This window comes from Salvelinus sp. IW2-2015, unplaced genomic scaffold (genome assembly GCF_002910315.2).
Source record: "Salvelinus sp. IW2-2015 unplaced genomic scaffold, ASM291031v2 Un_scaffold1137, whole genome shotgun sequence".
Classification (NCBI taxonomy): domain Eukaryota; kingdom Metazoa; phylum Chordata; class Actinopteri; order Salmoniformes; family Salmonidae; genus Salvelinus; species Salvelinus sp. IW2-2015.
Genome location: NW_019942749.1, coordinates 109,632 through 130,688, shown reverse-complemented (window position 1 = coordinate 130,688; position 21,057 = coordinate 109,632). Strand labels below are relative to the sequence as shown.

Here is a 21,057-nt window from a genome sequence, read left to right as displayed (position 1 = left end):
AACAAAGGAGAAAGGAGAGCGAAAGAATTAAAAACAGCTCTCCAAGCGCCTGCTTTTTGTGGCCGCTGTTTTGTCAACACCAGTGATAAGCTGTTGATAGCAATTAGACATTAATCTCTCTGATAGCCAGGATTCTGATAGCCAGGATTCTGATAGCCAGGACTGAAGAAAAACAAAACCAGAGGGAGACAGGACTAGGAGGAGGGGGCTGAGAGGAAAGTGTCTTGTAACTTTTTCTTCTTGCTAATACATGAGCACAATTTGTCCTTCAGAGCTTATCGCTCTCAGCATTAATGAGCCTTGGCAAGTTCTAACAATGCTTGCAGTTGGAGCTGGAGAGCCCTGCTTTATCACGCAGCGAGCCATGCAGCCATGGGAAGAACAATCAGGAACGTGGAAAGTGTGGGATGAGTCTGCTCATGTTCTTCTTGCGTGTGTGTCTGTGAGTATGTGTGTGTGTGTGTGTGTTACTCTCTGTTTGCGTATCATAGAGAAAGCTTGAGGTTAGCACAGTCTAGGCCTACTGAGTGTCTATTTATAGTTGTGTTCTAGGTCAGATGGGCTAGCCATATATCTGAAGGTTAGGCTRGGGTGAGGAGGGGGCTTCAGCCATTCATTCTGATAACGTATTTAACCCTGGGAATGGGCGAAAACAGAGCCTCCAAGACCATGACTTGGCTGACCTTTAGAGAACACAGTAAACAAAAAGAGGTGCATTCCTATTAATTGAAGCCTGTCCGCCTGTGGTATATTCCGGCTGCCGGCTGCTATTTACCCTGCATAGAGTCTCCCTTAAAACAGCAAGGCAAGTCAAACATGCCCTTTTCTCTAGTGCTGGGATCAACAAGCTAACCATGTGACTCCTATCACTTCTTCTAYAAAGCGCTGGGGGACAGGATGATTAAAACAGAATATGAAGGCAGAGATGGAAGTGATTAAGTTAAGTTCACTCTCTCCTCGCATAGTGATAATAGTGTTAGCTTCCGCCGCCCATCTCCCACAAGTCTACCAGTGAAACAGAGGGAGATGCCAAGAGAGAACACAACAGGAGCTCTGTGTGTGTCACACAAGTCACATCAGGACAAAAGAAGCAGACAATATGTTATTTTAGTCAACCAGAACAACAGAGATACAAAGAGTAGATGTGTCATTTGTGGTGAGAGGATATGAGGAGACACTTTGTCCGGCAGTTGTCTGGCTTACACTGTGGCTCCTTGTCAGTGAGAGGACAACTAATTTGAGCTGTGCATCTAAGAACAGGAAGCATCACATTATGATGTTAGTTTCTACTGGGAAATGACGTTTAATCAATGTGGAAAAGTGATTGGATTTGAAAAAAGTAATCAACGTAAGGTCATTTGGTATTTTTTTCACCCAACTTTTAACCTAACATTTGGTGACATTTTTTGTTGATTTCACACTGAATTCACATTAGTTGACAACTCAACCAAATGTAAATCAAAACTAGACGTTCAACTGATGTCTGTGTCCAGTGGGTTATCATGTTTTTTCCTCCAGTGTATTTCTGATGTCTCTCCTAGTCTGTGTAGGCTCTTATTCTACATGCTAATCTTTTAACAAAGCATCTGTGCTGCTAATTGCTGAGGAGATTGTGTGGAGGATCAGCCAGACAGAAGTGTGTGTGTTCTGGGTGTGATCATCAGTAATGACCATATCACTAAGTTTGGTTTTCACGCATCACAAGACAGGAAGCACTGAGACTCACAACCCCTTCAACTTCCTGGGCTGAGGACCCTCCCCCTGCATGGCATTGGCTCAGCATGCCTCTCTAATTAAAATATCWCTCCCTGTCAGCAGCCTGGCAAGGTATAATTTTCACCAATTTACTCAGTTTAGATTGTGAAATATATGAACCTTAAAAAAGTGTCTTATTGGAGGAATTAATTCCCACAATGCAGCAGCAGTAATGTGCTCAGCCATCCAGTCAGCAATGCTAGCCGCTCTGTCAGTCTTAATGTTGGCCACGCACCCGCTCACCATCTCCACTGTCATAACAGTCTGGGCCCTGCGTGGAGGATCCTCTCACTCCCCCTCCTCTCTGCCCTTTCTCTCCAGGCATAAAAAACCAAGGTAACAAAGGTTTAGGGCTGATGGATGTAAATGAATCTTGGTCGGTGCGTTTGAGTGTTGTAGAGTGTAATTTGCTTGTCAATACAGGGTGGGATGGCGKGGCCATGGTGGCTGGCAGGGAGAGGCTGTCGCCAGGCATTTTCAGTACACAGGGCAATTTCACTCAATGCTTCCCTGACAGATTGGCCCTCGTCTACGAGTCACAGGAGAGAAGGTGTAAACTATCCCTCCGACTGAGTGCCCCTCTTCATTAGGGTCCACTCAGGCCTGGGATGAGCTCAGGACAAGCAGGAAACAATAGCTCCATCCTGGACTGTCCTGGCCTGATTACAACTGACACATCTCACCTAAYAGGGGAAWTTGTGCTCAGATTGTACCCCCGATGTGTCCCGCCACCCACTATATTCAATTGAGYGGACAMRACAAGARAAKAATTTCCTTAAATTTCACAAAWTAATTTTCTATTTGGAGTTGYACTTAATTTGTTGTTTRTACACTATCCCCTCTCCCATAAATTGCCCTGTGAAAAACAATTTCCTTAAAGCTGATGTAGGCCTGATACATTGTTGGGCCCTTTTACCAGGGTGATAAACAGGAGAGGGAACTTTAGACAGGACTSTTTTTTATCATTGGAGCCAGACTTGGGGTTTAAGCAGTTTTAGAGAAAGCATCATTGGATAAAGCGGAACATCTGTGTCCTCTCTATAGAGGATCAGAGAGAGCAGCAAATAGGAGCCTCTGCTTTCACTCTGTCAAATCTCCATTTTACTCCCTATCTCTCTCTCTGCCCCTCAGTCTCGCTCTATCCCTTTCTCTCATCTATATCTCCCTGCTTTTTCCTCCATCGCCTACTTTGTATATTACCCTCTTTCTTTCTCTCAAGTCTTTTCTTATGCTCTTTCTGTGTGTCACTCCTGTGTCACTCCTTTTCTTCCCCAAATTACACAGGCCGCCACATCCTTAAGCTTTAAAATATTGGATGTTAAATTGCTTGAGTGGTGACTTTACACTGCAATTACCATCCATCACAGTGGAAATGGTATCACTCAGGTCCCATGCTAAACCTTCTCCAGCCTCGCTGTCATAAACACATGAAAGCAGCAGCCCACGTGCTACAATGACAACCRGACCAGATCTGAGCAGAGAGAGATGCATGTGGAGGGCACTCAGTGGCTGAGACGGCTGGAGTGACAGGGAGGACTCAGAGTCTCAAAGACTCCCAGACAGAGAGGGAGAGCAGGAAACCTGATATTATCTTTTGTTTGGAGGCAAATGCATGTGTACTCCGGATGTGTGGAGAGACTGGGGCATCTGCCATCACCAACAACAAGTGAAGCGCTTTTCACTTTAAGTTTAAAGAGAGAGAAGAACTGAGACAGACAGACAGACAGACAGACAGACAGACAGACAGACAGACAGACAGACAGACAGACAGACAGACAGACAGACAGACAGAGAAAGAGAGAGAAAGAGAGAGAAAGAGAGAGAGTGAGTGAGTGAGAGTGAGAGAGAGAGAGCAGCTGGTTCTCTGTTTGTGAGGAGAGGAGAAGAGAGCAGTGTGGTCTTTGAAGGTAACCCAGAGCAGTGCAGCAGTGCTAGCTGTGTGTGGAGAGGAGGAGAGCTAATGGGATGGCTAGGTGAGCAGCTGGATAGGCTCTTTAGTGAACAGAGGGACAGATGGACAGACAGTGTGGATAATGCAGTGAGAGGTGCTGAATGTAAGGGCTGGCTCGGGGTCCTGACTGATGGCTCGGAGCTTTGGGCCTGGAGAACCCACACATGCTAGGCTAGGATAGTTAGATCCAAGATGAGAAGGATTGTGTTGTTGAGAGTGTGTGTGCATTTGTGTGTGTGTATTAGAGTGAGGCAGGCTGGAAAGAGAGAGAAGGAGAGAAGGAGGAGGGGTAGAGCAGGGGAGCAGGTTGGGTGCCAGCAGATGAGACAGATGTTGGGCCATACTGGAAAGCATCGGCACAGTGCACCAGGACGCCTGCCTCCGCTCCTGACATCTGGGCCTGGCCTGGGTCAGCCTGCCTGGTCGCCCTGGGCAATGAGCCTGTACAAGCCTTGTGGCAAACGGGGCTGGCGCTGCGTTGCCTTTTAAACGGCGGGGTGCACTGGAGCATGATTAATGCCCTCATGTCCACCCTACTGCTCAGCAAAGGCAAGGCAGAGGTGACTGAGAGAGAGAGTGACAGAGAGAGAGAGAGAGAGAGAGAGAGAGAGAGAACACCCACTGCCTCAAACAGCGGACAGACATCACACTCACAATGCCGTGATGTATAGAATAGCCATGTTTTCTTTCAGTCATTTATATTCTGCAGAGATGTTTTTCAGTGTGTCTTTTGCGTCAAACTGAGTTGAATCTGAGGCCTCAGTTGTTGTAAGTGTGTAATGCACCATAATGGCTGGGAGCAGGAAGGCTGTCCAAATCTGCCACTGTATTTTACAGCATCTGTCACTGCGCTTTGGCCCTGCCCTTCTCTTTAAGACCAAACAAGATTCTACAGCTTGTTTTTCTGAGAAATGTTTTTTTCCCTCCCTGTTTTTCCCCCAAAGCCCACTCCACATCCCCCTCGCTCTCCCTCCTCTGCCCCAAGTTCACAAAATGCGGAAGCGACGTACAGGACCTACTCTGCCTGTTATCAATGCTACTCTCTAGTTGTTGCTTTTCCTTTTCGTTTAACACCAAATTAAAAGTGTGGAAACTTAACGAATACCAGGATGAAACAACACACATCTAATTAATTGTGGCTGACAATAATTATTTTGTTCCGAATGGATTGGTTTATCCAAGACGCAAAATAATGAGTTTTCCTTATACATAAATAATGGTAATTGATCTATTGCCTTTTATATATATGCCCTATACTATATTTAATAGCCTCAGTTGAGTCTAATATGCTGGGAGCATRGTCTGGACATGTGCTGAGATGTCCATCATCAGTGGAGTGTGTAATCTCAGTATAATGTTGTCGCAGGCAGAAAAGTGAACCTCCTCGTTTAACCTCTGCCGCCTCCAGAGGGCTTGTTTTTAATTACTAGAGGCTAACAAGCTGACCTTGGGCCTGGCGCGCTCATTTGGAATCCTATGCTCGCTGAGCCATGTGCTCGCGCCGCTGCCTCTTTCTGGGAGGATGGGAGGCGAGCGAACGCGAAGGAGGTAGAGAAAGGAGCGAGAGAAGCGAGGGGAGGGAACGGGGTCAGCCAGGAAAGGGTGTGTGTGTGCTGTTGTAGTGTGGCCTGTGTTTTAACTGCCTTTCTGTGAAGAAGGGGATACGTAGGAGTCAACACAGAGGCTTTGTTCAGTTTTCGTTCATGTTTCTGTGTTCTGGCAGAAATAGCATATCCCAGGAGAACCCAGGCAGCAGGACCTCTGTGCCTGCCTGCCCAGCAGAGCCATGGGGGAGGGGTGAGGGCTGAGGGCACAGTATAATGTCAAACATCCAGAAAAACAGGAAACTTTACCAGCCCAACGATTTATAGTTATAGCACTGAAACCAAAACATGACATTTATCATAGACATAACTTGTTGTGTTAAAAGTAGTCATTATTCACCCCCATTTTTGCTCTCTCTTCTCGCTCTCTCTCTTCTCTCTCTCTCTCTCTCCTCTCTCTCTCTATCTCTCTCTCTCACCCTCTCGCACTCTCACATACACTTACTCAACACAAACACTCTGGCATATTCCTACCCTCAATAGCCGTTTCCATTTTAATTGGTAAGGACAGTGAAGTCAACCGTTTTAGTGCTTGAGAGGAGTTTGTTTTTGCGGCAATAGAGTGCAGGTTGAAACCACTACTGCTGATGATGAGAGCAGAGACCACTCAGGACTCCACCTGGTGAACGCTGGCCATAGTGGACCTGGGGCACCAAGCCAGCTCTTCCCAGTCCCCAGCCTCTGCCCCTTCCCCAGCCCATGATCCCTGTCTTACCATTGACTTTCAGTGTGACCCTCATTACCAACAGGCACCTTCTGCCGTGGCAGCACAGCAAGATGGCGGGGGGCGCGGGGAAGGGAGTAAGTGTGTGGGCCTACCGGGAGAGACCTCTGTGAGCCAGGCAGGCAGGCAGGCAGATGTCCTTCAGTTAGGGGACTGGAACATGTGTCCTGGCCAGAGACGGTGTTAGTCAGTCAGTCAGGTCAGCCAGAGGCTGTCTCCTGTCTCTCCCTCAAACTCACACCCCTCTGTTTCACCTAGTACACGGCTAGTTAACACGTACATTTTTACACAACTAGGCTGAAATGCACCGGAGACGTGGCAGCCCTCCGCTGCCCTACCTCCTCYCTGTCCTTGAGCGGTGCATGGTTTAGTTAGTGGTGGACTGTGTGTYGTGTCACACCTCCCTCCTGCATGTCTTCCTGCTCTCCTGATTGTGTTTATTGTTTCTTACCTCCTGGAGTCTGCCTGTGCTGGGTAGAGCTGCAGCTCCTCACCCCATGGCTACGTCCTGCTAATCAGGTCTCACAAAAGCCAGGTTGACTACCTCTAATTTGAAGCAAAACCCAATTATTCTCTTTTTCCAGAACAATAAAGTTCTTCCTACTCGGGGTCAGGGGCTTTGCCCATCTACAGCTCTGTTAACAAACATCTGTCCAACAGACTTGGCTTCCGCTCCGCTCCTACACAGACTGGAGCCTCACGTGTAGCCTAGAGACATAGTCAGGCAGCTCAACTCCTCCGCAAACAACTAACCAAAATGCTAAATACTCAGCTATTGTCACCCCCATAACCCAAAATGCTTCAACTAACTCAACCTATGTCACCCTAAACCCAAATGCTCAACACTCAACGTTGGATTATGATGATTTGGGAGTGCTTGATGTTGGTGTGGATCGTGGGGTAATGGCGGTAGAGTTGTGTCCATTTCTGTGGCCCCTTGAAGACAAAAGGCTGTTTGTGTGTGAGGGCAGCGCTATCATTGTGGGAACATAATCAGTCGGTCATTTCCGCTGCCCATGTGCTGTTGTTTGCCTCGGGTCCCCCAGAAGAATGAACCTTTTGTGTGCCGTGTATGTGGCGGCGATAAAGTTTGGTCCAGGAGAGTATACATGTTTATATCTGGAGATACGTGAGCAGGACACAAAGTGCTTTGTTTGGATTTAGTCTGCGTCTGCACTACGGAGGGTGGGGCAAACAGGCCACCGGAGCTGTGCCACATTTTCCATCCACACAAATGGAGTCTGTATGGGGCCCCGGAAAACCAGGAAATGAGACGGGGCATGCTGATTGGTCATACCGAACAGAAAGTAAATTCTCCTTGACAACGCCATCCGTTTGAATAACATAGAAACAGAGCGGCGTACCTACTCTGAGCCAGAAAGGCTTGTCAGAGAGTGATGAGGTGGTGTCTGTCTGGTCTGGAGCTGTGAGAGATTGTACATATTGTACACTACCTAGCCCTCACTCTGAGACAGGAGTCCTAGTTGACAGACCCCTGCCACTTACAGCAGGGGACAAAAGCCAATTTAACCACTTACCTGGTGGCCAATCAATAATAGCCTGAGGCAAACAGTAGTGCTGTCAACATAGGGAGTGAGTCTTAGTGGTCTCTTAGAGAGGGCTCAGTACAAAAACATAATCAACTCATAAAACAATCTTCTTTATGCTGTGTTCAAACTGACTGGAAAATAGTGGAAAGTCAGATTTGTATTTGAATGTTATTAGATACCCATGAATTATAGCTCACATGTTCATAGTGCCTAGAAGTTTTAACAGGCATCACTGAAGCCTCCATCTTTCATCAATGATAGACAATCTGCCTTCCTTATATCTAAAGTTTATTTAAATGATGACGTTTATTGAATTGTGGGATTTTTTGACCCAACCCCCTTTTCTGTGATGTGTGTCTGACAACTGTTATTTTAAATATGTTTTCAAAAGCCATATCAGTATCCGTAATAACCCGTACACTAAGCGCCTGCCAGATAATCAGGACAGCAGTAGACATATATAATATTATACAGAGTTCAACCCCTTTGCTGTGTAGAAAAGTGATTGTCATTAAACGCTTAGCCAGTCATCAAAACCACACGTCTGAGTGGTAAGTCACCACTGGTTAGTGAAGTTACTGATTTATTGCCAAGGAAAATAAGCATGATGACATCAATGGTCTTTGTGCAGCCTTAATAATATATGCGTTTAATGTGTTCTGTGATGGGAGTCCAACTGGGTTTGGTTTTCTAACAGTGTGGGATGGCAGGCGTATAGAGGGCCAGCTCAGGTGGCTGTGTAGTAGTGTCCTATTACAGGCCAGAAAGCCCAACAGAAACCTCTCTACTGTGGAGGGAAATCAGAACAGTCTCTCTCCTGTTGAGTCTGAAAACTTCTCTCTGTGATGAGTGGAAAAAGAGCGCTCCAAGTGTGCTGAATGAGAGCCATGGCTGTGTGGTTTTTAAGGCTGCTGTCTCTCCCTGGATTCAAGCTTTGATATACAGTAAAGACCTTTGATGGAGGTTCTCTGCCAGGCATGGAAAGAGAGGAAGACGTGAAGGAGAGAGACAGAAAAAGAGACAGAGAGACAGAGAGCGAGAGAGAGACAGAGAGAGAAAGAGAGGAAAAGAGAGAAAGAGAAAAAGCTTTGAATGGTGTCTGGCTTTGGATGTTAATGCCTTGTGGGTTTCCTCCCTCTCCTCTCTACAGCAACTGTATGCCGCCCAGCTTGCCAGCATGCAGGTCTCTCCTGGAGCCAAGATGCCGCCACTCCCCCAGCCTCCCAACAACAGCGGGCCCATCTCCCCCTCCGGCCTGAAGAACGACAAGAGATCCTCCAGCCCTATCACTCAAGTCAAGGTAGGCCCCGCATCTCACCCCTTACTTCACCCACCTACAGCCCACCGCCTAAGTACTGGAGTGGTTCTTGACCCAGCCTGCTGATAACTCAGAAAATGAGTGGTAGTAGTGGTAGTGGTGCTGCTGTTCTGGGTTCTGTGCTAATACTGGGCCAAACTTCTTACCGGCCCATCAATCTGTAGGCCTTTAACAAGGCCCGCTCTCTYTCAACCAGAACTCTGTGGACATGGTTGCTATGGCTGTGGGCGCTCTAAGTGAGAGAATTTGTKGAACACATGGTTTCAGATCACAAGGAACAGCAGAACCTTTTTTATTATGACGGAATAAAACCATTAGAACAGAGAGAGAATCACTCGTATGTAAATGCAGTTTAAAAAGTGAAGGGATCAGAAGGGTTGATGACTCTTATTGTCTTGTAAATAAACCTGAGAGCAGGGTCTGCTACTGCATGGCCTGGATCCACCAGACCTCCGTATGGAGCATAGAGTAGATACATCATCCTCTCACCATGCCAGGCCATAATCAGAAACATGCCTCCATTTGGAAAAATCATGTCATTGAATGGTACAGTAGGGCAGCTCTCTCTCTCTCTCTCTCTGGTATTCTCTTCGGCATGCAAGCTTTGGAGCTAAACACGGCCTCCCCCACAACCCCACCACACCTCCCCCATGACCCCAGGCACACAGCCTCCTGGGAGCTCATCCATGGGCCTGTATCAAGATGTCTCCTAAACCCTGTCACTTTATAGGATCTATGTCATCAAGGCTGTGTGTTAGATAAGAGGCACTACACAGATCCTACAGGTCTTTTCACTCAGATATTGTGTCATTGAGTTGCTGTTCTGAATGGACTCTATGGGTATTTATCATACTTCTAAACACTAAGSTTGTGAGCTTGAACTATCAATAATTAAACACTAATGTAAAGTACATATGTCCCCAAAGCCCCATCTGTATTCATCCTTAGTTAGAATTAGATTGCTGTTAGTTTTGTTTGTCAGYTTTTGGCTKCATTGGATGACAAACTGTTATTGGCACAGCAATAACAAGGCCTTGAGGCAGTCTGTGTCTGAGCCAGCCATATGTTTGGACAAGGAGACACTTGGGCTTTRAAAAARACTGTTAACAACAGCATACAGACTAATCTCAGCGAAGAGGCTTCACTAGAGAGATACATAAKGAGGCAGTAGAGCTATACTTGACMYACCCAGGTACTTTCCTCCATTGGTACGTGTGTAATACCTACAGTACCATCCAGTCAGGTAGCAGGTATCCTCTCCAAGAGCTCCTAGACACTGGCCTGGAGAACACCACAGATCACCATCAGCCTCAATCACACCTTACTGCTGCTCTGTGCTGTACTGCAACCAGCCCAGCAGACATGTCCTCCTGTGACCTGACATCTCACATTAACTCACCCAACTTTACAAAGAATGCATTCTAAACCAGTTATACATTTTATTACACACTGTCGGATGCAGTATTACATGAAACAAATGACTAACACCAGTATCCGCAAATGAGAAAGGAAATTGGAAAACAACTTAATGAATTAGATAAYGCAACTGACGTTTGATGACTGTTACTTACAACCATCTTTAATCATCACCATGTATCTCTGTAATGTGGTTATTATTCATTCTTAGACCGGAGAAGAGGGAGAACAGATGAAGATGTACAGGGAGGCAAAAATCAGATTTAATTAGTGTGAACAAAGGCGCTCGGCAACTGTGAGGACGGCCATGATGGCACGGTGCCAGCAGATGAATGAGGAGAGGAGAGGAGAAGAGAGGAGGGGAGAGGAAAAGAGGGGGAGAGTAGAGAAGGATAGAAGAGGGGAGAGGAGAGAAGGGGAGGGAGATGGGGGGAGCAGAGGACGGTCAGATAGGAGCACTAGTAATTAGCCAGGAGCAGAGTGTTGTCTGGGAGCCCACACATCCTCCAATAGGAGGAGCCCTTATTCACATCTGTGTCCTCGCTCTCCCGCTGTCTCTCCCTCTCTTTCTCTCTCCCCCTCTTTCTGTCTGTTTCTCTCTCTCTATCTCTCTTCCACTCCGCTCCCTTACCCCATCTCCACAAGGAGGAGGGAACGCAGCCTCTCAACCTSTCCGCCCGGCCCAAGACGGCAGAACTGGTCAAGTCCCCCACGTCCCCCACACAAAGCCTGTTCACAGGCAGCAAGACCAGCCCCAACAGCCTGTCCAAGAGCGGCATCCCCAGTCCCCTCGGAGGCATGGGCCGTGGGTCTTCTCTGGGTAAGAACTGGCCACACTCTGCATCTCACCTCCGGCTCCATCTCCAATAGTCAATACATACTGATTTAATCTGTTTTGAAGTTGGCACCCCCTCGATCACATAGAAAGATCATTATATTTCCATAACAGTGATGTAGGATCGAAGCTAGATATTTTGTTGGTTTTATTTTCTGTGTTTAGATAATGGGAGTTGAACATACAATATTTCACACTGTCAAGGTGTAAAAATGGCTTTGAATGATTTTTTTATCTGGATGAAACAAAAGTTAATGACGTTTATCCCTGTATCCCTGTAGACGAAACTGTTGACACAATTGCAACTCTTAATCTCGGTGGAACCTTGGTATTAAAAACCATGCAATCTAGAGCTGCGGATGTTGTAACACATTATTTGTTTTTAAGAGGTCTCACGTTTCACCATCCCTCTCATGTTAAGCCTTTCTACTCAGCSTTTGCTAACTGTTATTAAATGCAGTCTTTCATTAAAGCGCCTGYATTTCCGCTGTTCCGTTCAGACTGGGGGTTTGAACCCCATGTTTGTTTTATTCTATTTCTGTGTCTTTAACTGCCATCCCTCCTCACCTAACTTTGAGATGTTAATTACACAAAGAAGGTCGACAGACTCGGTCTACTGCCTCTCGCTGTCTTTAAAACAGACCCACACGTACACAGATGCAGGCAGCACACACATGCACGCACGCATGCACACACACGCACACACACACACACCCTGACGGGGAAGAAGGAAGAGGACCTCCTACAAGGCTTGATTCTCCACATAGGGTGATCAACACCTGTCAGTGGGCTCATTCACTGTGAATCAAAATGAATAGTGTGTAAGTGTATCTACTGTGTGTGTGGKTTAACTGGGCGTGACGCTCCCTCCCCAGACATCCTGTCCAGCCTGAACTCCACAGCGCTGTTCGGGGACCAGGATGCGGTGATGAAGGCCATCCAGGAGGCCAGGAAGATGAGAGAACAGATCCAGAGAGAGCAGCTGCAGCACCACCAGCAGGGCATGGAGGCCAAGCTCTCTGCCCTCACAGGCATGGGCCTCAACAACTGCAGCAGGGCTGACAAGGTCAGAATCCCTGCCCCCTCCGTCCGTCTGTCTGTCCATCCAGCTCTCTGTCTCATTCTCTCTCATTCCTTTTCTCCTCTCTTCCATTTATCTTCCTATATGTTGCTTTCTGTTTATTCACTCTTCTCTCTCTGTCTCTCTTTTCTCCTTCCCTCCCTCTTTTTTCCTCACCAACAGAGCTGGTTCACTGAGTACATTGTGAGTAGCCCAAAACCATAACTAGTAAAGTGATTACCGCTATTTTCTTTTTTAGATATAATTCTTCAGACCAATGTTTGTCTTTAATGTTTGGTTTCCAGGTAGTGGTTTTGATTGACATTGCATGGCTGTGTGTGTATATGGGTGTGTGTGTGTGTGTGTGTGTGTTGTGTGTGTTGTGTGTGTTGGTGTTGTGTGTGTGTGTGTGTGTGTTGTGTGTGTGTGTGTGTGTGTGTGTGTGTGTGTGTGTGTGTGTGTGTGTGTGTGTGTGTGCGTGCATTATGGTGTTTACATTTGCGTGTGTGTTGATGTTGGTGATAGAGGAACGGACCATGGTGCTGCCCGGTGCGGGTTAACACTCTGATGTCTCTGCCCAATTAAAGCAGACATGCGGCCCTCTCCGTCCCTCGACATGGGACAGGAGCGCTTTGTACCAGGAGCACACACACTCCCCTCCCCGGGATTCCCTTTTAAAATATCTTCAAGCGATGAGTCAATCAAGGAGAGAAAACAACATCCACCTCCCTCTGATTGGTGCCATATTGCCAGTTGGCTGTGAGGAGCAGGCAGGAACTGGGAGCGGAGCTTCATTAATATTTCAACACCTGACACTTTTAACCAACACATTCAACTAGGTCAATGTATATGTAAAAACATCTACGAATATCTATTTTGATTTCTTCTTTAATTTAGTTTTAGGGGTAAATCTGTGTCTACACAGGTGGCAATGCAGTGAGCTCAGACTGAAGTGTGTCAAGTCAAGGGACATGACCAATAGTTTAACAACTCAGTGGGATCAACGTGTCTTGCCATGTCACCAGAYAATAAAACCATTTGTATTGTTTTTGTATTTAAAGTTCAGTCCCATCTCAGTTGTGTTGTTATAAAAGGAAATTCAAACTACAATTTTTTATGGTTGTACAGCTTAACACCCCGCCATCATAACTGTTCCTGTTAGCTAGTTACGCTTCCTCAGTGTCTCTGTCTTTGTTGCTTCTCCACTAAGTGGGTGAGTCTGAGGCCCGTAGAGTAACGTTAACACTCCCATCTCCCGTTTCCACTCAGTCACTGTCTGTGTGTCTGTCTGTGTGTCTGTCTGTGTGTCTGTCTGTGTGTCTGTCTGTGTGTCTGTCGGTGTGTCTGTGGGACGACCCTGTAGCGTTCTCTACCTCCCTGACTCTAAGGTGAGCCAAGCTCCAGAATCTGCTGCTACATGATATGAATGCAGCGTGTGAACAATGCCCTGAAAGGAACTGTTTTCAACAGGCAGCAAACACCTACCCCTCCATTGTTCTTAGCAGGTAGAGCTTACCGCTTTTCTCTGCCCCTCTTTTGTTGGCTTTCGTTTTTGTCTCGACTGCATTATGGGCCTGTCTACTCAGCCTGTGTTTAAACAATCCTCTCGGGTAAGCTGTGTGTATTTATAACAGGGAGGGGCATTTGTGGATGAAGCTGTCAATCACTCCTCACCTCTGCTCCACCCCTTTCAGTCTGTGTACTCAGTCTGAGGAGAGAGAGACAGAGACAGAGACACAGAGAGATAGACAGAGGGACAGAGAGATAGATAGAGAGAAAGACAGAGAGAGCATGACAGAAAGCGTGACAGAGAGCGTGACAGAGAGCGAGACAGAGAGCGAGACAGAGAGCGAGACAGAGAGCGAGACAGAGAGAGAGACAGAGAGACAGAGAGACAGAGAGAGACAGTGTAGACTAACAGTGAAATGCTTACTTACGGGTCCTTTTCCAACAATGCAGAGTTAAAGATAAAGAATAAAAATGTCAGTGTTAGTATGTGTGGGTGTGTGGGTAGAGTCCATTGTGTGCATAGAGTCAGTGCAATGTAAGAGGCAATGTAACAGCGAGGTAAGACTGCGGAGGCTTGTGGTTCAAGATCACAGCATTGACAGTACACGGCCAAGAACAACAAATTATAATTAGGTGGGCTATCAGTTTCAAAATATGACTGGTATTTTGAGGTTATCGCGTTGCCCTAGGTAACCGTACACACCACAAAGACTCCTTCTTTTGGAAGTCAGTCAGCCTTCGTGTGCCTGGCCTCTCTCTCCATCCTCCCACCTGGGTCTGTCAGAGGACAGCTTCCCAGAAGCACAGCTATGTTTAGGAGAAGTAGCTGCATCTCTAATGAGTTAGCATGAAACCCTTGGCACTACCTCGCCTGCACTCTTAGAAAAAAGGTGCTGTCTTGACCCTTTCCACAGACGGTTCTACATGGAACCAGAAAGAGTTCTACCTGGAACCAGAAAATGTTATCCTATGGGGACAGCCGAGAACCCTTTTGGAACTATTTCACCCAAGAGTGGGTCACCCAAGAGTGGGTCACCCAAGAGTGGATGAATGACTGAATTATAAGTGCTGATGCTACAAGTGCTTAGAGAGGGACTGAGTAGCAGCTCTTCATGCTGTCTCAGTCATACCAAAGAGACACTCCAATGTGAAACTCTCAGGTCAATGTGGTTGTGAATATGATCAGTCTTCTGTAGCCATGCTTGGCTCCATCCCTAGACCAAAGGCAGATAAAGACAGTTCCAGTGACACTGTCCCTATCAGAATGGTGTGTGTGCTTAGTGCTGGGACACACTTTAACAAGTGAGCCAGAAGAGTGATCATCACTGTGGCACAGTAAAAACAGAGGGCTGTAATTCAGCCTGGGAGGGAAGGAGAGAGGGAGGGTTAGGAAGGAGGGAGGGAGAGAAGGAAGAGGATTGGGGAGCACCAGGTCTGGCGCTACACAGCACGGAGTGGCCTTCCCTTCCCCTGTTACAAGCCGACAGTCTGCACAGGTCTGGCGCTACACAGCACGGAGTGGCCTTCCCTTCCCCTGTTACAAGCCGACAGTCTGCACAGGTCTGGCGCTACACAGCACAGAGTGGCCTTCCCTTCCCCTGTTACAAGCCGACAGTCTGCACAGGTCTGGACGGCCCAGATAAAAGCTTTCACTTTGGTCAGTTTCAGAATATTAATATTTCAGCCAAGCGCCTCACCTGACATAAATACTGTGTGCTCTTTAATAGCTGTGCTCCCGGTCGGCTGTTTGGAAGTTTATCACAGTGAAAGCTTACATGAAGATTCYGGAAAAGTAACATAAATGGGATTAAGSAGAGGTTAAAATCATCTAGTGTGGCTGTTGGAGRGGGATATTAAATATTGATTTATCCCAGTGTAACGACCCAGCCGGAGAGTGGGGCTAAGTGCTGCTTACAGATGGATCAATTCATCTTTTAATACAAAGTGTGTCCATGGAGCACAATGCATCCCTTCCTCCTCTCTCACCCCTATTACTGGGATCCCTCCATATGGCCCTTCTTACTCTCTCTTTCCATCTCTTCTCTCTCTCTTATCTTTCTTTTTCTCTCTCGTCTCTTTCTTCATCCTCTCATCTCTCTCTCTCGTTCCTCCTCATCTCTCTCTCCTTACTACTGCCCTTTGAGGTGGAAGACGTCCTTTAATTCTACAGTTCACTAGTCATCTACCTTCTTGTTGAGGACATGTAAAATATTCATGCTTTACTGTTTTCTATTTGTCCTTTTTTACTATATCCCATCAGTACAATAAAAGCTTTTCCAAGGCTCAAAATGTTCCYTTTTGAAATATTTATCTAAAGGTATTATTGTCTGTAGAGGGCAATTACTTTGTTCCATTATTTATTTGCTCAGTGGATGSTTTTATCTAAAACAACTGAGAATGTGTACAGTCAAATACAACAGGATCCATTTGCAACTCCTGGAATTRTCTCCTGCTATTAGCATAGCTAGCTAGAACTGGTAAAAMTGTTAGGATTGGGTGTATTCATCTGCAGGTTGAAGATTTCATAGTTTGTCCTATACTGTATGAACTGAGATACAGGAGAAAACAGGCTACAGAGTCACTGATTCAGGTGTCACAGATTGGTGATATTCCTATAACTCTTGTCTTGCTTGAGATTCTTATAGCTCTAGTCTTGGTTAATATTCCCATAGCTCTTGTCTTGGTTGATATTCCCATAGTTCTTGTCTTGGTTGATATTCCCATAGCTCTTGTCTTGGTTGATATTCCCATAGCTCTTGTCTTGGTTGATATTCATAGCTCTTGTCTTGGTTGATATTCCATAGCTTCTTGTCTTGGTCTTGGTGTACCCCTGTTCACTGGAGGCTGTGTGTAGAGATACAATATATTCCTCTGCTGACATCTCCCTAACTGGAAATCAAAGGGTGAAAGGCCAGTGTATTAACCTATTGAACTGCCCCTGTCCCCCTGACACCCCTCCTCCCTACATTATTGATGAGTACAATATTCTCTTTCCCCTGTCGTACACCTCAGAGCCGAACATATTCAAATGGAGCTTTGCTGGTGTTCCACAAAGCTCCTGACTCCTAACCTTTTGCAAGTAGTAGAAATGCTCTTCTCGCTCTAATCTGTGTGTGTGTGTGTGTGTGTGTGGTGTGTGTGTGTGTGTGTGTGTGTGTGTGTGTGTGTGTGTGTGTGTGTGTGTGTTGTGTGTTGTGTGTGTGTGTGTGTGTGTGTGTGTGTGTGTGTGTGTGTGCGCCGAGGTCTATTCAGGCAAAGCCCTCACAAAGACTTTGAATATAATCTTGTCTGGTCTGCAGCCCTGGAAGCAATTTTCTGCTGCTTTTCGACTGCTGTCTTGGAAATTGCCAACCAAGGCTTTTTGGCTGCAATGTAAATCCCTGGCAAACATGGGTTTGGCCGTCCAAATTAGATTATGTTCTGCTCCGAGTCACTGGCCATAGCCAGCAAGTGCCATTGTTGAGTATTGCTTACATTAATGCTTTGTCCAAWTGTTCACATMTGTCAAAGGAATAAAAATAGTCTATGACTCTGAATGAGGTTGTGGATGTGTGTGGGCGTCTGTCCCAGGCCAGGACTGAAACAATGCCACCCGCTCTTTCTCTTTTTCTCTCTTTCTGTCTTTCTGTCTCTCTGTCTCGCCTTACCCCAGAAAGACATCAAGGCCGCATCCYGGTTGGGCTGTTGGCTGAGGTAGTTCCCTTATTTTCCGTAGTTGCAGTGTAAAATGTGGAATTGCCAATGCACTGCAGCCRCTCAAAAATGTTACTGGCCCCAGAGCTCTAGACCTGCAGAGAGAGCCACGCTCACTGCCGGCCGGGCCGGGCCTCTGTACAACATAGACTGGGGAGAGAGAACACGCCATAATGGGTCTGTTATGCTCTGCTGCAGCATTGTTACAGKGGGCACATAATGGCYCCTGTGTCTGCCAGGTCACTCAGTTCACTCTCCATATTGTTGTGGTTATGGTAGTGTTGTGTTATTGTAAGCAGAGGGTTTGATAAGGCAGAGATGTGAGCCCAACTTAACAGTCCCTGGAGGAGCCCGTGAACAGTTCAGGKTCATTGAGAGCTGGAAACCYGTAAAAATACACCAGCAAATGATCTCAACCCAGTGTGGAATAAAAAACCACAGGAGARCCCTGTCAGAAAGGCCTTTACWGCACAGAGCAGAGATGGCAATGCATAAAATRCACCATTTGCAAATTAAGTTGAAAGGTCAGGTTTTGTGKGGCTGACTTGGTTCTCCTTCCAGAGAAAAAGAGAAGAACATCTCAGCCTGGTGTATGATAGCATATTCTGTCATTAAAAACAAACCAAAAACTCTATCTGGCGTCCAGCCCGGATTAGGGGTAGCAGTTAGCAGTTCAGCTCCATAATTGAACTAAGATGCTACTCTGTGCTGCTCTCTTAATGAGGTGGTAGCCTGGTGCTGTCAGTAGAGGCTGGAGGACTCAGAGGACTGGATGTCTAGGGCAGTGGTCCATCTATGGCCTGAGTRATCCTGTGCCTGCCTTGGGGGATGAGGCCTGTGGAGCTCCTGTAGTGCAGGGYTGAGGCCCAGGGAGCAGRGGAAAGAGAGCAAGAGGCTGCATGAAAGAAACCCTCGGCTTACCACACCACTGGATGTTCTTAAGACGTAAATGGTTCAAAACTACCAACTACTGGAGAGCTGAAACATTATAAATAACATTGCAATTGGTTACAACTGAAATACAAAACAGATTGCGATGAGAAAACGGGATGTAACACCACTTCATGTTTAAAGGGCACKTTGTCTCCATTTTAGACAGGGCAGGGCGCAGAATGCAGTGGTTTAGGCCCTCAAGGTCTCCACTCTGGGTCATATGTGACCTTTGTGATGAGTGACAGCTGATACACAAAGCCTGCTATTGTKCTCAGATCAGACAGCTGTGTGCTTCACCTCCCCATAGACCAGGTGTTTGAGCTGCAGCACATGCTGTGAGKCCCGCTTTCACAGACATCACAATAACAGTTATTCAACAGAATATTATGGCCTTTGTCAGTTGTCTTTTGTTACCAAGGTATTTTTACATTTTATTTATCCGTTATTTTACCAGGTAAGTTGACTGAGGACACGTTCTCATTTACAGCAACGACCTGAGGAATAGTTACAGGGGAGAGGAGCCCTGTATTAGCCCTGTGCACCTGGGCAACCGAAAAAAGGAAATGATCAAACTCCAAGGTTTACGCACCTGTCCTGCTTGATTATCGTCTGCTTCAACTAAAGTGAGGATTTTCATTATCTTACAGAAGCAGTCCCTTTACCAGAAGAATAGTGGAGGACTTCTCTACTTTTTTTCACTTAAATCTAGACAATGTTTTCAGCTGTCCTTAATACCGGACCTTAAACGGCTCTAACAATTCTTATTATCTTACAGTTGTATGGAGCAGCCCTGACAATCCAAGGCCATATGGTGGTGGCCAGGCTATTTATAAAGGAGAGGGGCAGGAGTGGAGCGGCAGTGTGATGCGTAAATACAGGGTAGACASAGGCACAATGCACAGGGCCTCCTGCCTCTCTCTGCCTCTTCTTCTGCTTTCTTTACCACTGCCTCTAGCTGCCTCTGTCAGGGCTGCCCAGGCCCAGGATACGCCCTGTGGYTGTGGGCAGARAAGCGGGCCTCCTGCACATGTTCTGTGGCCAGGCAGATTAAAGCCCTCTTCACAGTGCTGACATGGGCCTTCTCGGGTTCCACACTTCTCCAATGCTAAGCTAAGAAGTTCCACTGACTCTGCCATCCCTCGCCCTGCTCTGTTCTCTATGGCTATGGCATGACTTCACCGGGCAGCCATTTGCTATCGAACAAAATGTGTTTGTAACCAAATTTGAGACAAAAAGAGCACGGGGCAGGGCAGAGGAGATTATTGTGGGTGGCTTTTTTCCACTTGAGCTTGGAGCGCGTCGCTATAATTTGAGATGTGGGATGAAGGCTGCATGCTGAACTCATTTGAGGGAAGGACCGCTCGCTCGCCAGAGGCCGTGTTCAGAATGGGAGGGGAACAACTTGTACCATTATATATTTTGTATTCTCTCTCTCTCTCTGCCCCTCTTTCATGTTCTCTCATCTTCATTCCCTGCCTCTCCTTCACGTGTGCATTTATTCTATCAAGTCTTTTATCTTTCTCCCTTTCACTCCCTGCATCTCTCTCTCTCTCTCCCTCTTTCTTTTTCTCTCTCTTTCTCTCTCCCTCTCTCTTTTTCTCTCTCTCTCTCTCTCCTATCCCAGTTGTCCTATTTTTTTCTCCATTTGCTGAAGGGAAATGCTCTTGCCATCCTCACTACTGTACATTATAAATGTCCTTTATAGTGGACATGCAGCAGGCAGGCGGTGGTGAGCATACTATACCGTCTATCTCTCTGGACGGACGGAGGGCCATCGTCCCTGGATACCACCACATGTCCTTCTGTGCCAGAGTGATCAGTAAAAATGTCATGACATCATAAAATAATAAAAATGCCATTAATTTATCACAGCACTTGATGCAGGGGTAGTAAAGTAGCATCAGTTCACTGAATATTTTCAAGCCTTGAAACAAAAAGCCTGATGTTGTGCATATAATTTATCCCCATTCTCGGGTTACACTTCTCCAATGCTAAGCTAAGAAGTTCCACTGACTCTGCCATCCCTCGCCCTGCTCTGTTCTCTATGGCTATGGCATGACTTCACCGGGCAGCCATTTGCTATCGAACAAAATGTGTTTGTAACCAAATTGAGACAAAGAGCACGGGGCGGCAGAGGAGATTATTGTGGGTGGCTTTTTTCCCACTTGAGCTTGGAGCGCGTCGCTTAATTTGAGAATGTGGGATGAAGGCTGCATGCTGAACTCATTTGAGGGAAGGACCGCTCGCTCGCCAGAGGCCCGTGTTCAGAATGGGAGGGGACAACTTGTACCATTATATATTTTGTTTCTCTCTCTCTCTCTGCCCCTCTTTCATGTTCTCTCATCTTCATTCCCTGCCTCTCCTTCACGTGTGCATTTATTCTATCAAGTCTTTTAATCTTCTCCCTTTCACTCCCTGTCTCTCTCTCTCTCTCCCTCTTTCTTTTCTCTCTCTTTCTCTCTCCCTCTCTCTTTTTTCTCTCTCTCTCTCTCTCCTATCCCAGTTGTCCTATTTTTTCTCCTTTGCTGAAGGGAAATGCTCTTGCCATCCTCACTACTGTACATTATAAATGTCCTTTTATAGTGGACTGCAGCAGGCAGGCGGTGGTGAGCATACTATATACCGTCTATCTTCTGGACGGACGGAGGGCATCGTCCCTGGATACCACCACATGTCCTTCTGTGCCAGAGTGATCAGTAAATAATGTCC

The 21,057-nt window shown here is 46.6% G+C and overlaps 1 protein-coding gene across 1 annotated transcript in view; it reads left to right on the top strand.

The window, feature by feature from the left end:
* LOC112069865 (transcription factor SOX-6-like) overlaps positions 1 to 21,057 on the top strand; it is a 259,626-nt gene that overhangs the window by 212,155 nt on the left and 26,414 nt on the right. Inside the window, 3 exon segments of the mRNA XM_024137247.2 lie at positions 8,735 to 8,884; positions 10,964 to 11,138; positions 12,029 to 12,219. Of these exon segments, the coding sequence (XP_023993015.2) occupies positions 8,735 to 8,884; positions 10,964 to 11,138; positions 12,029 to 12,219 (516 nt within the window).